Here is an 18,450-nt window from a genome sequence, read left to right on the forward strand (position 1 = left end):
ATGAATAATGAATCAGATCCAGTGTATTACAGTATGCTCCATTTTTACCTGTCCCCAATTTAACCTCTGAGTAGAAGTATCACACTGACATTTAGTGTGAGATTGTGTAAAAAGGATTTGACTAAGAGAATATCTCAATATTCCACTTGCTCTGCACTTGAAGACAGGAAAGCAATACAGGACTGCGAGTTACCGAAACACACTCAATGTTCAGTGCAGCTGGACAAAACATAGACTCCCATCTTTGACTCATGTTACAGGAGAACTCCCTTTACACATTAAGAGGACTTGCTGTCCTCAAGAGATTAACCTGCTCCCATGCGCAAATCTCTGCAGTTCTTTTGTTTTTAATAACGTGCAAGTGCCTTTTGATACAGAGCTGAATGTTGTCTTCTGTTATGGGTGAAATCTGTTTCAAGAATGAGATTGTGTGATACATCATGTTTCTGACTGCAGACCAAAATGCTCATACAGATAAGTATAGGGAATAGGGGAGATGTGGTGCCAAGTGGGCAGGACAAAAAGAGAGAGTCAGTACATCCACAGTTTGTGACCAACCCACCTTTACTGCATAAGATGTTTTAAAATAATATATAGTTAGTTATTCATACCCCTGAACTGTACCTGAGGCAAGATGATAATAATATATAGTTATTCATATTTCCGAACTGTGCATCCGGATTTTTCTTTACTGTAATTTGAGTTTGCGTCTGTACATAGCGCTGCAGATGAGCTTTCTGTGCCACTTGTTTCTGACTTTTGACTTGTAGCTGATTGTTTATTGCATCTCGGATAGCTTCTTGCAATAACTGAGCATACATTTTCCTTCAGCTATTTAGACAGAAAAAGATACTATTCAGAAAACGTGAATTATACCTTATTGGCTTTCTCAGCCTGTTCCCTACCCTCACATGCAGGTGTTTCGCAAGTTCTCTCCTCCTTCCCTTTAATTTCCAAAAATTTTCAAGGGATAGAGGGCAGAGAACACGGTTGTGGAGCTGCATAGCAACTAATGGGCAGAGGCAGAATACCTCATTCATATTGGCATTGTGAAGCTGTACTTCAGCTCCCCGAGAATAAATCATGTAAACTTGTACCCAGAGCAGATCCAGGTACCTGATCAGCACACACAGCAGTCAGAGCTCTGTCATTAGGATTGTCCATCTGCTTATCCAGTGACTTTAGCACATCCCTGTCTCTTCCCTTAGCCCTGGGAGTGGACACAGTTTGGGTAATATGGTTTATGGCCTCAGGGCTTATGGTGCATGTGGCAGAATGCTGGCACGGGGCCATGGCTAGTAAAATATTGAGCCTTTTTTTTCTTGCTGCATTTTAAAATTAAATACCCATTTAGCTTCCCCGAAGTATAACACATCTCTTTACTGTGAATTGGTAGAGATGCAGGTGTTGTGCCTGAATGTTAATGGAGCGAAGTGACAAAGGTGTGGAGGAATAGCATGGCATGGGGAAGTATAGGAGTCAACCCAGTAAAACTGTCTTTCAGGGTAAGATTAACTTTAAAATGCTCTTAAGCATAGAGTTAAGTCAAATTAGGCTACAGATATTTTTCTAATATCTAGGACAGATGTGTTTCAGTAATGACAGCTATTTAGTGATCCAAGTGGCTGGCAGGATCTTGCTGTGATACAATAAAGCTCTTGGCAGTACAGATGAACATGCAAATTCTTTATTTCCCAATGACATCTTCCCAGTAACAATATTTTTTACTAATCCCTTGGAAAGTTAACAAGATTCTTCCTGTTGACCTTTTCATATCTTCTGTCCAGAGCTGCTCTTTTTCGCCTGTTGACAGAGTAGGTGGTATCGGCTGATGTAGAAATCACTGAAATATCACATGTTGAATAGATTATGAGGAATGAGTTAAAAAAATACAATTTTTCTCCTAAGTCCCATTTCCTTAATCTTTATAAGTAAACACAAAATACTTGACTTTATATCAAATAGAGATTTCAGTTCGTCATGTTGTTTGAAATCTGCCTAAAACTATGGAGTGATGCAACAAAGTAATGAAACAAAATATATCAAAAGATAATCTGGTATCAGGACGTATTTTTATTAGGATTTTTTTCTGTTGTTTTTGCCCCATTTAGTAGACCTTTTCCCTATTCTTTTCATTTCTACTCAGATAATAATATTGGGCCATATATATATATGTATATAAGATACATTTGTGAGTTAGGCTAGAAGTGCATAGTACTTTCATGTATGAAAAATACGCAGACTTTTAAAAAGCAGAGTTAGATTGTGACTTGGTGCAGTTGCCATGAGTTCAGCATTACATACTGCAGCATTTATGCATTGATAGAGTGTTTTAATTATATTAAGATACAGCTCAGGTAACCTAACAAATGATACTTACTTGTCTGCCTATTCTCAGAAATGTCCAGCAATTCTGTAGGTTTTCTCTGCAATTTTTTAACTGTATGTAACAGTTAAGCTGGAGACTAGGAGGAAAGGCAATTTTCTTGCTGCAATTAAAACCTATTGCCTCTTGCTCTGTACTTAGTGAATATGAAGAGCAATTATTGTATTTTTGTTTTGGTTAATTGTATGTATTTGGAAATTCTCCCTCATCTTTTTGAAGATAAATAAGTCCAGTTCTCCCAATGTTTTTCTTATATACCATCTCATTAACGTCTCATCATTTTTTCTCCTCTCCTCTGAATTCATTCTAGTTATTCAGTGTGTTCTTTTAAAATGCGGGTCCCAAATACAGACACCATAATTAAGCTTAATTTTCATTAGTGCTCAGTAGAACAGGAAGACTCTTACATATTTTTCCTGTGAAGTTTCTGATTAAACATTCAAGTGTGATAGTTTGCTGAATTGCTTCTGCAATAGCATGACATTTTGGCCATTTCTAGTTAGAGAATCAGTAATTCTTTACAAGCACCTGTGAATATCTGTGCTTGGATACACACACATTTACTAACACTGATCTTTTAGGTGCTTATAGTTGGTTTTATTTATTGATGCTCAAATAATTCTGTTGAAAATGAAGGCTGGCTGGCTAACAGCTTTGACCTTTTAAGATAGGTACTGTACTTCATTTTTCATTCCCTGGAACTTCACCCATCCTCTGTGACTTTAGAGAAATTAATACTAATAACTGGTGGCTGCTCCTAATTTCTGAAATACTCCAGGGTTTTTCATCAGGCCCACTTAGTTTGAAAGCACCTACTGCATTCAAGAAGTGTCTAAAATAATTGTCTCTATAGTAGTCTTCCTCTGATTTTCAGTGATTAAGGAGCCCAATGTTAATATCATTTATAATAATGTGTTGAAAGAAAAGGAGAATGAATATACATACCTAGACGTACTCTCACTTTAGTAGAAATTTCAAATCAAAATAGCTAGCTAATTGTAAGGAGGTATTTATAGCTGTTCCCCATAGGAAGAAGCTTCCATGTCATGCATACATTTGAAATATAACACACTACATCACTGTCTATCTTTGTATGCTGAGAAGTTACTCTAATATCCTAGTGCTCTGATCTCACTCTCGCATATTGGTCTCGCAGTTCTTCATTTACATTCTAATGCTTCATCTGTCATAACCCACACATCAGAACTGACCTCCAGGCTTATGGCAACATTTGGAAATTTGCAATTAGGTTTTTTTTTTTCCTAGATGAGTAATTCGGCCTCTTTGCCACAGATGCAGAAACTTCCTTTTAAAAAAATATCAAGGCAGCTACTGTAAATGTTTTTCCTGATGCCAACTGGGAGTTCAATAGTATCCATTTGTACCACAGAAGGTTATTAAAGCTTTATAAATGAGTCATTTGAAGCTTGACTGACCTCTCTTCAGAATCCTTCTCTTCCCATTCTTTATAATTATATTCTTTCTGTATAAAACTTGTCATCATTAACCAACTATATAAGTTCCAATTAGGAAGCTAATACTGTTCTCCCATTCTTTTTCAAGATACACTTTTATTAAGATCTGTTCACTGAAAGGGAAGGTTTTCTTTGTGTGGTAGTGAAGAGCCTAAGGAGTGCATGAAATTTGGTTTAAATTTGTTGGAATTCTAATAAGCAGAACCTGATCTGCAAGCTGAAGGTCTGCAGAGGGATTTGATAAAATAAATTCATAGGAGGCCCATAGCTCGCTCCTGAACAAGTGCAATTCAGATGGAACAGAAGAAACTTAATTAAATTATCAGCTCATCTCAAAGAACGAGCTTTTGCCTTTTTAATTTTCTTTCTTGATCTTATCAGGAAAATTAATGAATAAGTATGCAGTGGAGCTACCTAGACAATGGATGTAATGTGCCTCTTGCCTACGCTATTCCTGTACCTTAAAGCAGAAACTGGAAATTAATCTTTTAGGCTACAGATTTAGAGAGAACTGCCTCTGTTGGATTTTTATGTTCGATACTGAATTATGTTGGCACAATATTACAGTAAAATGCCAGTTTCCCATTGGGGTGGGAATATGCCCACATCTTTCTGCTGGAGATACTGAGCTGTGGTTTTTAGGCAGGGCTCCCTCCGATAACCCTTCATGCAGAAGAACTTGGCTCCTATCAGGCAGGTTTCAGACATGAGCGGAAGGTTTTCACTTGCGCGGTTGTTCTGAGGTGTGAATTTTATCCCCCATGATAAAGTCACGATCCTGTACAACTTCTGCTGTGCTGTAACAGCCGTCAGCAGATTAACAGCTTGGTTGTGACTGTGCTGCAGTCAGCAGCCAGCCTGCACTGCAAAGTCCGTTCTCTTCTTCTGCCTACTGCCTTGAAGTCCAAGACTCTTCCCATCTCTCTGAGGCCTAGTCCTTAGGTGAATTGTTTATTTGCCGTATCAAATCACCTTTCAGAACATTTGGTGAACAGCATCTAACACCTGCAGGATAGATGGCATCAGTGGTCAATCCTGTAAGTCTCAGCCCTCTAATGTTGCTGATTTTTCTGTCCTTCACGAGTAATTTTTACCAGTAGTGGTGTTCATGGTTTTCTCTTGTCAACTAAGCTTTGCTTGTGTTAGACTTAAAATTATACTGGGTGCTTTTCAAAGTAAATTGCACAGTAAAACCCAGGAAATTTTATAGAACTGTACTAGTTGAAATATTGTGTCCTTAGCCTAACTTTTCAAAGTTAAGCATTATTGCTTTTGAATCAAATTCTGGGATTATATACTAGGAAGAAATGTGATGGAGCAGGGAGTCCTCCATTACATTAGTATTAAATAATACCTAGTGAAAGAAGACTGGAGTTTTAATTCCTTAGTACAAAGGGGTGAGATGAAGGTGATAAGCTGAGGTACATAACTTAGAAGACAATAAATACCTTTTAGACAACAGAATTGGTGGTTGTTAAGGATGCTGTACTACGCTTGAAAGATGCTTGCAGACTGGCTGCAGTTTTAAGTTGCTGTTACCAAGACGTAAGTAGCAGCAGCTTGATGTGTATGAAAATGGTGCATTCCTTCTCTCTCTGTTTTGCAGAGCGGAGTCAGGATAGCACTGCAGCCGTGTTGTCTGACTCCAGTTCCACGCAGGATATGTTTAACGAGCCTGCCAGTTCTCAAGACAGCCTGAGGAAAACTTACCCAGAGAAGAGGATTTCTACCACCTGTGCCGATCCACTGGTACCCGGCAAAGAGACCCTGGGATCTGCGGAGGAAAAGAGTATGTGTGATTTAATGGATAATGGCAGCTGGTATATTCTCATTAAAATGTTTCTTCTGGCATGCAGAAGCACTGAAAGAATGATGATAAACTGCATTCTGTGGTGGCCCTTTGACTGGCTTGGCTTCTGTTATTATTTATGCTTTCTTCAATGTTTCAAGTCTCCAAATAATTTAAGGAGTTGTTATTTGAAGACAATCTCAAACAAAACATGTTATCTTTTCCCCCAAGTATAGATGTCTTTCTTTTTATGGCCCAGGAGCGTCCTGATATTCAGTGCATAGAAGAGCACAAGTAGTGGAATTAGATGTTTTGTTCTGTTGGAGACTTTATTTCAGTGAAGAAGTGGAATTGCTCTCCACCAAATTTTTCCATATATAATAGTACTAAGTGTTCTGTGTTCCACTGGAAAAATGGTTTCAAAATCTATTAGCTGGAATTCCCCTTTGTCTCGTATTTGTACAGTTGGATGTGGCAGTAGGTAGAGAGGCCACAGGAACCACTCAATAATTCTGTGCCTTCATGAAGAAAGGATTCTTGTTTGCGGTATTTAAGTTTTCTCATTTTCTACCTGTCATGTGCCATTTTGTAATTTTCACTGTCATTTTTCTCTTAATGTTGTAGTCACAGGAAAGTCGGAAGAGCTGCTGGAGAGTTCAGAATCTTACCATCCTGCTGAGCCCGCTGGCCAAAAAATCCTGCTGGATCCTCAGCCTGGTTCTGGCAATCCCAGCAAAGCTGCCGTTCCCCCACCCTCGCAGTGGGACTGCAAAAAGAAAGCTGAGCCTTGCGGAGATGCAGCTGAGTTTCCTCCCGGTCTCCCAGCGGACCTGGAGGAGCAGCGGCAGTTCCTGACGGAGCAGTGCATCACCGCCTTCTGCCTCTGCCTCAGCCGCTTCCCCCAGCACTACAAGAGCCTCTACCGCCTGGCCTATCTGTACACATACAGCAAGACGCACAAGGTGAGCAGACCTCTGACACAGCAGCTGATGAGCTGTGTTTATTGCCCGAGTAAACAAACCCTAGTGTCATTTTTTTAATCCTAATTCAGCAGTCTCGGTGTTAAAATATAGCAGGTAAGTTTGTTTAATGCAGGCTGGATTGGAACTGTGCTTTGTGAAGTCTTCAGCTCCTAGGTTGTCTCATTCATGTGTGTGAATTATTACTGAACTAGGCAGTTTTTTGTCATTCAGCAGAGAATTGCCTTTTCGATTTGTCCCATAAATTCAGATGTTCTCGTTACAGCAATTATTTACTGAATGAGTGGACAGAAAAGTGACAGGGAAGCAGAAATTCATCAGTATTGGTGTAAACATGTCATGTGACACAGACTTTCTGGGTATTTTGGGTCTTTGTAGAATGAAAGTTTTCCTACTGTGAGAGCATAGAGGTCATCTTGAGTACGACAAAATTATTTGCTGCTTAGAAATAACTGAGTGAAAGTCAGTCAGAGATCCTGCTGCTCATGAGCTGGTGATTTTGGATTAAGCAGGAATAATGATGTCTTGGTGACTGTAATAGTATCAGTTCCTACTTGAGTCAATGGCAAAATAACTTGATTCATCCAGCATGAGCCTTGCATATTCTTCATAATTGATTTCAAAAGCCTTTTGTGAATTATCATTGTTTTGGTTTTCACATTACGTCATTTTTTTACTCGTGTATGCTTCTGTATTTATAGTCCTTTGTCTTTCTGAAGTATCAGTTAGTCAAATGTGCATGAGCAGTTGGTTGAAATTATCAGAGTTCACTAATTGTCACAATCAAGGTTTGAACTCACGGATTCTGTATCTGGAAGTCCTGTGTTAGGTCAAATGCTGCACTGTGTGGCTTCCTGAATTCTTTTCCCCAACAGCGCTGAAGCTGGTGTGAATAATAGAAAAGGGAAAGGAATGGAAGCAAATTACAGCAGAAAACATATTACCAGTAGTGCTGTGAATTGAGCAGTGGCATGGTGTAGCAGCCCACTGAAAGGTGATGAATATTCCATTTGACTGTACGGTGATTATCCAGAAAAATATTACGCTTTTTTAAAGATAGCTTGTTGCGAAAACATTCTTATGCGGTTTGTATGTGACAGTTGTTAATTTTTCCATGGAGCTAATCATTAGTAGGAGCCGTAGATTCCTGCAATCTGTCATTACTGTTGCTGACAAATGATTTTGTATCAACATTCAACAAAAAAAGGCTGCCTGTTTTCGATTTATTGGTTCAAATAGCATGTCCTAGCCTGAGGAACTACTTGCAAAATATTTTCTTTTATTTTTTTCCTGATGAAGCCTTCTCTTTTGCTTTTTGTGTCTGTTTCCCTATATAAATATCAGCTTAGCAATTTGTAATTTTTCTGTATGAAATACACATTGCTTTCTAAATTCATCTGCTCTTGGAACTCAGAAGAATTGATTCCTGCCTGTTTGAGCCGAGTGGGTACCAGGTTGGCTTCAACCAGCATTGTTGGCTCTCGCTGTCCTTTTTTATTACTTCTTTGCATAAAAAACAACTACTTAACAATCTTCATTCTGATATACGTATACTACATACTTTCGTGAGGTTGTAATTTTCTTTTTTTGATGATTCATTGAGGTTCTTTTGTAGAGCAATGTCAAATGTCTGGGTTTTAATGGCACACTGATATGTCTTTAGTGGGAGTTACACTTAAAACACAAATCTATGCATTTTCAGCAATAACTGGAATAAGAAGTATGCTTAGATATACTGAAGATAGGCCTGATTCAAAAAAACAAAAGAGAAATTGCATCAGGTTGAGTTGCTGTGCAGGCAGAGTAGATTACTGGTAAACTTTAGAAAGCTGAAATTAATTTTGAAATGCATATAACCATCTTGGAAAATTCAGCATTTATGTACCAGTGCCAGGAATCTGTATGAAGAATTTAGACTGATGGCCAAAACTCATGGTTGGCTGGGAAAGGAGAGGATTGGCAGATCTCCATCGTGCACAGAAAAACAAGTTTTCCATATGCAATCTGTTTTCTCCTATTTTACAGTATTACCGGTTTTGCTGTTAAGAGATGAGTAAAAATAGTTGTTGAATGCTTTTTTTATCATCCTTTTCAAAAATCTTTCAACATTGTATTTGGCTTCATGTTCTGGTTCCCCCTGTAGCCCCCGCAAAATCCTGCTTACTGTTTGGAGGCTATTTCTCTTTGTTTTATTCTGTTATCAGAGCAAATTTGTATGTAGCTGTTTTTTGTTGGAATAAATGTGCAGGAAAGTTGGATGAATTTTCGGAAGCTTTGTTGCCAGTAGGAACAACCCCAGGTTCCAGTATAAGTTGGGGAATGACCTATTCGAGAGCAGTGTAGGGGAAAGGGACCTGGGGGTCCTGGGGACAGCAGGGTGACCATGAGCCAAGACTGGGCCCTTGTGGCCAGGAAGGCCAACGGTACCTGGGGTGGATTAGAAGGGGGGTGGTCAGTAGGTCAGAGAGGTTCTCCTGCCCCTCTGCTCTGCCCTGGGGAGACCACACCTGGAATATTGTGTCCAGTTCTGGGCCCCTCAGTTCCAGCAGGACAGGGAACTGCTGGAGAGAGTCCAGCGCAGGGCAACAAAGATGCTGAAGGGAGTGGAACATCTCCCGTGTGAGGAAAGGCTGAGGGAGCTGGAGCTTGGAGAAGAGGAGACTGAGGGGTGACCTTATTAATGTTTAGAGATATATAAAGGGTGAGTGTCAGGAGGATGGAGCCAGGCTCTTCTTGATGACACCCAATGGTAGGACAAGGGGTAATGGGTTTAAACTGGAACACGAAAGATTCCACTTGAATTTGAGAAGAAACTTCTTCTCAGTGAAGGTGACAGACACTGGCCCAGGCTGCCCAGGGAGGTTGTGGAGTCTCCTACTCTGGAGACATTCAATACCTGTCTGGACACCTTCCTGTGTAACCTCATCTGGATGTTCCTGCTCCATGGGGGAATTGCACTGGATGAGCTTTCGAGGTCCCTTCCAATCCCTGACTTTCTGGGATTCTGTGATTCAGTTTGGGCAGTGCTTTTAGTTTCCCATTCACCTTGTCTCTGTCTTGATGTAAATCTTCATCCTTTGATTTATTTTTTTAAAACCTCTAAAATGGGTGTTGACACAGTTTGGAAGGAAAAGATAGAACTGGGCAAGTCGCTGTACATCAGTATAACTAAAAAGTTTTGTAGAAAAAAGTATTTGCCTTATGGTCCTTACGAATCATTATGTAGAACTGGACTGATACTCTGCAACCAGTAGATTGTCAGGAAATAAAAATATTTACTTATGTGCTTTGTTATTTTAAAATAAAAAATACTCTGTAAGCCCTGGAGGATTCTGCTCACAGATATTGTTTGTATGTCTTAGGATTTTTAAGTTTGTATATGCTACTATGTGCATTATTAACAGAGCCCTTAATGCAGAAATTATTGTCAGGTATAATGTAATGTCAGTGTCATGACAGTTTGGCCAAACTAGGCATAATACATGTAAAAATTACAATATTATATATATGTAAATTTAATATATACTTAGAGGCAGGCATAATCTAAAACCATAATAGATATAAGCATTTCAAGTAGCAACAGTTTGGTAATAATAGTTCATGCAAAAGGCTGCCCTTATGGGCAATAGTCTTTTTCAGTTTGCTTTTATTTGATGTAGTAGCAGTAGGGTTTTTTTCCAGACAAAGGATTCTAACAGACTGTAAAAGAAAACAGAGGGAAGGATTGAGGTGTAGTAGGATGTTTTGTACATGTCTCAGCAACACTTCATGGAGTTTCCAAGTTAGGGAAGGGTGGCTCCTGACACCACTGAGTTAAGGTGTATCCATCTCGGGTGACTCAGATTTCCACTTGGTTAACCATAAGAGATTTTCCCTTTCTACTTTAACGATGCTGGTAAAAATTTCTGCAAGTTATTGTACCCTGTCAGTCATCTTGTCTTTGAATCTCGGGGTGATGAAGGTGTGGGAGGCAACAGCTGAACTGGAAGGAGTATTTCATAATTGCCCTGAGTCAGACAGCTAAATCCAGCATTTCAGACTGGCGAGCAGTGTGCCAACAAGAATAAATCCCTTTTGCTGTGTCCTGGATCCCTTCACCCATTCCTAATAACTTCATCAGCTAAAGCCTAAGCAGAGCAGACTCTGTGAAATCTAATGAGTTGAGACCTGCTCAGGCATATTTACTGGGAATAATTGATCATGCTGAGTTAAGGAGAAGGGTAGTGGAAAATCTGTAACTACATCTTTTATTCCTATTAGTTTTGATTGTGTGAAGTTACCGTGTAATTGCCCCATTTGTCTGAATGATCTTTTTCCCTCCTGCCCAGGTTACTGTCGTTACCTTGTTCAATAAAAGCCTATGAATTATATGTATCAGATACCTACTGGTGGATGGTCAGTAAAACGTGCAGAGCAGATCACCAGAGCATGACACTACACTTATGATCTCTTAACAATTTCATTGTAAAACTTAGATGCAGGGAAACATTCATAGCTAAAATTTGTTTAGACTGGCGTTTTATATTTAAGCTTTGTGGTGGTAGCTTTCCTGAGGGTTTTGTTTTCCTTCAGCTTTTATGTGATAGTTTTAACTGTAAGATTCAGATTGCCACACATTAGGCAAATTTTTACTTCATTTTCACACTTGGAGTTTACTTATGTTTCTGATTACTATGATTGGCATAAAATAAAGCATTTACATGCCTGGATCTTGGGCTTTATGATAGGCTTATTTTTGCTGGATTCTGATTTTATTCAAAACAGGATGACTTTTGTGGGAGACCAGATTTTTGTAGGTTCTTTTCTATGTTGTGTTTTCTTCTGTATGTATTTCAAAGGATTTTGCAGGCTTAGGTTAATAAGGATTACAGAAATACATATTACAAAAGAAGTACTGTAGGAAAATGTTAGTATACAGTTGAGTTTACACACTTGGATTGCTTTAATCTTAATTAAATTTGGCACTCAGTGATAATAATTAAATTTACTGCTTCCCCTGACTAGCCAGAAAGTACCTTGTGATATTTATGAGTGAACATGTATTCGTCCCAGAGCAAAAGAAAGTTATCCAAATCCCCTTGAATCATGAGGGTCTTGTGTAAGTACCTATATCAGCTCTCTGAATGAAGGATTTTTGCAATCCGTAAATATCTCTTTAATATTTCCAATGTTCAGCTCTCTTGAACGTGAATCTGTAATCAGCATTTTGCCAGGAGGGATGCTCCAGCTCTGGTAAGACATTGGAGATTTCTGCATGATTACTGTCATTAGGACAAAAGCACTTAGGATTGAGCAGGGCTTTTACTGTTTCACCAGAGTCCTGTAAAGAAAGTAATCTGGAAGACAGGCTAAAACTTCGGTAATAACAGCACCACCAGCCCCCACTACCCCCCAAAGTGAGAAAAAAAAGCTATTATAGGTGGAATATACTTCTTGGATGGCCATGATTTAATAAAATTTATGATTCACAGAAGCATATTTCCAGCCCACAGAACACAAATCAGAATTCAACATTCTCATTTGTCTCTGTGAACCAAATATCTTCCTCGTTCTTTTATCTGCTCTATAGTGAAGTTGTCTCTAAAAAAGCCAGTGTAATGTGACTTGAATGCGACTTTCTAATACTGAAATTAAAAAATGAAGAAAAGTAAAACTTCTGTCAGTGAAACCTTACAATTAATAATTGTCCCATCTGTTAGTAATGTTTTGCCTGAAGCCAACAGCTGTCCCCAGTTATCTGCACAAGAGATGTTCATGCACTGAACTTGGAGGGGCGAGTGCTGTGATGAATTTTTAATTGTTGTCTATTATTTACTCTCCTACTGATACTTTCTTCTTAACTTACTAAGGGCTCTTAACCAAATTTGATGACAGGCATGGACTTTTACAGGGAAGTTAAGTAAAATTACATGAAGGGCTGTGGCTGAGTAGAGGTGAAAGGTGTGAATTCACCACCCCACAAAAACAAGGCCGCAGTTTAAGCCTAGAGGTTGTGTTTTCTCTTAGGCCTGGGATGAGCTGAGGGGCAGCTTCCAGAGCCGGGGGGGGACTGGAGGCACTGGTGTGTGGAGGAAGGCTGCGGGATACCCAGGACAGCAAGTTCCACTGTTTGCTGAGATACTTTATTTTTATATATAAATTATTTTATATTGAGCATTAAAATTCAGCTTTTAACAACAAAATTAAAGTGTTTTAAATATACCTAAGGTTCAGACTTCTGTAGATAATAGGAGGTGGGGGGTGGATCTCAATGAAATAAAGACAGGTTATAAAAAACAAACAAACAAACAAAGACAAGAAAGCAAAACTTGATGATGTGAGGCTGGATTCAGCAGCTGCAGGGGAGCGACGAACCCCTCTGCTGGGGCTGATCAGGCTCCGAGAGCAAGCTGGTGTGATCTCCTGAGGGATGTCTTCTCCAGATTACATGCCTCTACATACACTGTCAGAACAGCAGCGACCTAGAAAATGAGAAATGACATTGCAGGTTAATAAATAAAAGCACGCAAGCTTTGTACCTTTGTACCTGTGGTGGCAATTTTGTCCCCTCCTCGCAACTCACCTGCCCCGTTTTGTCCACAGAACCTGCAGTGGGCCCGGGACGTGCTGCTGGGCAGCGGGGTCCCCTGGCAGCAGCTGAAGCACATGCCTGCGCAGGGCCTCTTCTGCGAGAGGAACAAGACCAACTTCTTCAACGTAAGTTTGTACAGCAAATAAACACACCTGTACTTTATCAGCCCTCATTTTAACACCTGTTTCTCATTTGAAAGGTTTGCAAAGGGAGGATAGTGTGAAATTCAGCAAAAGCACATTAAATAAGCCCCACGAGTGGCTAAAGGAAAGGCAGAATTGCATTCTAGAGAGATTTGCTGGAATTTTCCTCTCTTGAAGGGAACTACATTACAGGGCTTATTTCTGGCTTGAAAACATGGGGAGAGAAGCACTGACATTTCTCAGTTATGCATCATTTACCATATACTTGATGATTGAGCCATCTATAAAAATTCTAATTCTGTTCATCTTAATTGTCCTCTTGTTTACTGCTTCTCAACTATAGGCTTGCACTTCTCATGACAAAGTTGGGCTAGTTGCTCTAAGAAATCTCCAGAGTTAGAAGGAGCTTTTTTGTATTCAGCTTTTGTAGTGTGGCTCAGCAGAAAGAATATTTCCAAGGCCACGTGTAGTAGCAGCACTGTCATATAGACTGTCCAGGCTGCCTGTGCCTCTCAGTGACATGGGACACACAATACTTCTGAGACTTACATGAGCATTTATCTATCAAATTCCCTGTTGTGACTGCGACTTAACACTTTGCTGTTGTCTTCAGTATCTCTGTCTTTTCTGTGGTGTGTTCTAGGTTTTTGTGCCTCTTTTGTGACAGGGTTCTGTAGCTATTGCAGCTTGCATTGTGTGGCGTGAACCTGGAGATGTTCTGTTTGTCTTTCTTGGACTAGGTATCTGTTATATAGCTGCCTATAACTGAAGTGACAGAATTCTGTGTCTCTGCTTTCCCATCCGGTGTTTCTGTTTTAATATTTTAATTGTGAATTTTTGTCCATTTTATATCTGTTAACATCGATCTTTATTTTGCTGTACGTTGTGTTAATTAACACCCCTGTGCAAAATTTTGTTAAGCAGAAGGTAAGTGCTCTTTGATTAAAATCCCTCGGCTGGGTTGAACAACTGAGGAATACTGACAGTAGTTCAAAATTGTATAATGGATCAGTTTGCAAAAAGAGCTTCTATGTCATTTTGTCTTTCTGGGTAGAAGCTTTGATTAACAAATACTGTCAGTCTGATATAGACCAAACAGTTGTGACCTGATTTGACTACATGGCTTTGCTCTGGTTGTTTCCCTGCAATATCTGCCTGCTTTCCCTACCAGAATCCTGCAGCGCGATTAACTGGTGAATACTTTGGCTCAGATCCAGATAACACAAGTATTCTCATAGAAGTTAATGAAATTACTCAACATGCTTCAAGTCAAGTATGAACTTTGTCTGATCAAGACTAACTTGTTCATCATTGCAGGGTCAAGTGTCAAGAGTATCCTGTGGTTTTGTGTATGAGGAAGATGAGCAGTAGGAACTGAGCAGTGTGTATAAGGGAGTGTTTCTACTTGAAATGTGAATTACTGCATTTAGAAAGATCAGTGGTTGACATAAGCCATCTACTTTTTGAATGCTAATGCTAGAGAATTTAATTTAAAGATATATTCCATTGTATCCATAGGTGGATGTTTCCAGCATTATTTAAAAAAAGATCATTTCTTATTCTGAGTATTGATATTTTTATACTCTGGAGGACGAAGAGTGCTAGTATAGGTGCTAGACAGCTGTATAATAGTTATATTTTGTAAATCAACAAGAAATTCCCATAATTTAATATTATCAATTTGCTTTAATAAGAACTTAAATACACTTTGAAAGAAAAGATAACCTTCAACAAAAGGTATATGCTAGCCCAGTGCAATGTATCAGCAGTACTATTACAAAAGAGAGAAGATGTGTGAAAATTACATTCTTAGCTTGAACTTAGGTCTGTCTGCCAACAAAGAAAGACAATGTTAGTGTGGAGTCTTCCATGTAGACCACTGCCTCCAGGCTTGAGAAACTTCAATTTGGGGACTCAAGTCCAGTGTGTCTCAGCTCTGGTGACAGTCTGACTGGCACATGAGGTGTCCCAGACAGCAAAACACCTTGTTGAGGCCTTCGTGAATCAATGCTCGTATTGGCTTGTTCCTGCTGTAGGTTAGTCCCCTGTTAACAGGTACAGTGTACATTATGACGATTATGTAGCTTGATAAAATATTTCGGTGGTCTCATTTTCTACTTGGCTATATTTTCAAAATCCTCTTCAAGTAACACTCTGTGTGGAACATGTGGCAGTGATCCAGTACAGATGACACAGCTACAGCACAGTGAGGAAATCCAGATCCGAGAGAGAAAGGGCTACAAGTGCCCATGAAAACAAGCTGTTAGTGTCATCTGACATTCCAGACTTGGACAAACCTGAATCTCTGAACAACTTGGAAAAAGTCTCTCAGCATTAGGCTGGCCTTGTCTGCGATAAACCTCAACTGGTTTGTTCTCCTGCGAAGTTCCTGGGCAGGCAGTGGGTGAGTGAATGTTCTGCACCATCTGGGGCAGCGCTCAGCACAGATTTGTGTGTCACCCCTTGCATGCAGATGGCGTTACAGCCGCTGCCCCAGCTACAGTCTTCATACACAGAGCCGGGTGATAAAACAGAAATTACACAGCTCTGCAAAAGTAAGTAGCTGCATCTAATCTTAGAAATTAAATGGCCAGCCTTAAGGTTTTCTAAGCTTATTAATGTTCTCTGGGGTTATTTTCAACGGTAGCACTTTACTTGAAGTGTTTATTTGCTTCCATGTAATGTATTTGTTTCTGAGAAATCTTTGGCCTTCATGATACAGAAGAGTTAAATGAATGTCTAAGTGGCCTTCTGTGGATACTTTGCTATTGAAATACCTTTTTCTTCTGGAGCAAGTAGCACTAGTGTTTTTCATATCTGGTACAGAAGATTCAGGGTTGTTGAAATTACAGCTGACTCAGTTTTTACAAGTACAAACAACCGTGTGCAAGAGAGAAAGCCAGCAGGTCAAAGACAAGTAGGGACTCTGCCAGCCTGCTCCTCCCAGACACTTCATAAATCATGCATACTCCTAGTAGAATTATTTATTAAATGTTTATGACAACCCCATATGAAAAGAAAGGTGGGTAAAGCTACCTCCTGTTAAATTTTACTGCAGAAGTGCTGGTCTGGATCCGTGTGTCACGATCTGTTGTCTCATTTGTTAGCTGTCACTCAGCTGCGACTGAAACGGCTTTGAATGTATTTTTTTAATGTCATCAGAATGAGCAAAAAAGGCGTGTTCACTTAGCTCTGATTTCTTCGTATTTGACATATTAGAAAAACATCAGGATGCACAGAACTTCCCTTTTTCAGTTCTAAGGGGAAAAAAAATGCTTACTGCATTATTGTATTTGTTTACCAAACAGAAAAGAATGGCCTTAATTTTCTAGACCAGAGATTTTTGCATGTTCACAGCCCTTCTAGTGATGACAATCATTGTATGAATGATTATTGCAGTTAAACTTACAGGAGTTTTAGCTGTGTTTCTATAAATGAATACCATGTCTTTTTTGTTTGGCCAGTTACATGTTTCTGTATAACCTGCTTGTGCAGGTACACTTTAGCTTTTCTTCTCTTCTTTATGTGTAAATATATAGACTTCTATTCCTTCCTGCAAAGAGGGCTTCAGGGTGGTTTTCTATAGCTACTAAATTAGAAATTAATTTACCAGGAGGAAAAACAAAACAACACAAACCAAAACCCCAAAACTCCACCTAAAACATTGCTTTATATAGTAGGGCACTTTTTTAATATGTTAAGATTTCATGCCTCTATCAATAAAACAAAGTTAAACTTTGTGCACAGATGATGGGGATTCATCAGTCTGTGGGTGGGTGGTGATTGTGGAAGAAGCATTTTGATGGTTCAGCTCAGGGTACCAGTAGCTTCTCCATATGGTTTAATATACAGTATTTGCATTTTCCTGGCGCATCATCTGTGGTAATAATAATCTGTTGTAATAAAGATCTTCATGTCCATCTTTGGTAACTGTTCCCCACGTACAAAAGCTGTGCATGCACACAATACCCTGTAATGCAGACATTCATGTGCATGAAGTCTTGCTGCAAACTGTTAAGGATAATTGTTCTATTTTTAGTTCCAAAACACAGTATGTTTATTCTCTGCTGTATCCCTGAAGCTCTTCATTCTGTGGTCTGAGCAAGCTGGGTCAAATTGAGGTAGCAGCATCCACTGGGAGCCAGGAGCTGGGAGATCATAGTGATTTCAGTTTGATTTGACATTGGTCATAGCAGGTGTGACTGGGCGCTGGCTGGAGGGCTCTGCTGTGCAGAGCGGCAGTTGAAGAGTAACATCCAGGTTTGGTGCTGCAAGTTTCTAGAGGTAGTTCTCGCTACAGAATGGTGATAACCAGTGGGTGCTTTCTCTGTTATTCTCCCTGTGTAGCACGTTCTTTCCCTAGTTGTGTTTCAGCTTGAGAGTTAAGTCTCTTTGTCCTACCAGGGGAAAGTTGATTCTGGAAAGGAGAGCGAGGTGCAAAGGCTGACTCTGGTTTGGGATTCTCTACAACCAGAGCCACACAGGTGAGGTGCAGGAGAGAAGGCCGTTGTGAAGTCCCTAATATAGGGGACTGTCGGGGAGAAAAAAAGGCAACATGCCTCAGCCTTCCTGGAAGCTGGGCAGTTATATCAAGGAAGTTTCATTAAATGCCAGAATTGGTTTTATGTCTTCCCTCATACATACAATACTGGTCACTGTCAGAAACATGGCACTGAGTGTATGGGATTTTCTTTCATCTGATACAGCCTTCTTTTGTTTCCCTCCCAGCTCCTGAACTGTAACCTCAGCATTAGTGATTCCCACGACTTGAATTAAAATGAAACATTCATTACAGAAGTTAATGTCTCTGTTAGAGATAACTGGTTATATATCATCTAAGGGGAGAGGGAAATCCATTAGGGTGGTCTGAACCTATCCTAGATATTTGTTCTGCCCGGTCTGAGCTTTCTACTAATTTTGACCTGAAGAAGCACCAAATACCACAGAGGGTCCAGGGCAGCTCCTCAAGGCTGATTGTGGCAACTTGACTGAAGCCTCAGATTCACTGTTTCCTACCATATACTAGAAAAGCCTGAAACTGGAGGCAACAACAGACTAAAATCACTTTCCTAGAACTTTTACTGCTCTTTCTTTCCTGTCCCTGGC

The 18,450-nt window shown here is 39.7% G+C and overlaps 1 protein-coding gene across 1 annotated transcript in view; it reads left to right on the forward strand.

Moving 5' to 3' along the window:
• Positions 1–18,450, forward strand: part of CABIN1 (calcineurin binding protein 1) — a 101,939-nt gene that overhangs the window by 31,510 nt on the left and 51,979 nt on the right. The window contains exons 28-30 of the mRNA XM_080355504.1: positions 5,468–5,650; positions 6,275–6,612; positions 13,213–13,326. Of these exons, the coding sequence (XP_080211630.1) occupies positions 5,468–5,650; positions 6,275–6,612; positions 13,213–13,326 (635 nt within the window). The remainder of the gene's footprint in view (positions 1–5,467; positions 5,651–6,274; positions 6,613–13,212; positions 13,327–18,450) is intronic.

This window comes from Nesoenas mayeri (genome assembly GCF_963082525.1).
Source record: "Nesoenas mayeri genome assembly, chromosome: 17".
Taxonomy (NCBI): domain Eukaryota; kingdom Metazoa; phylum Chordata; class Aves; order Columbiformes; family Columbidae; genus Nesoenas; species Nesoenas mayeri.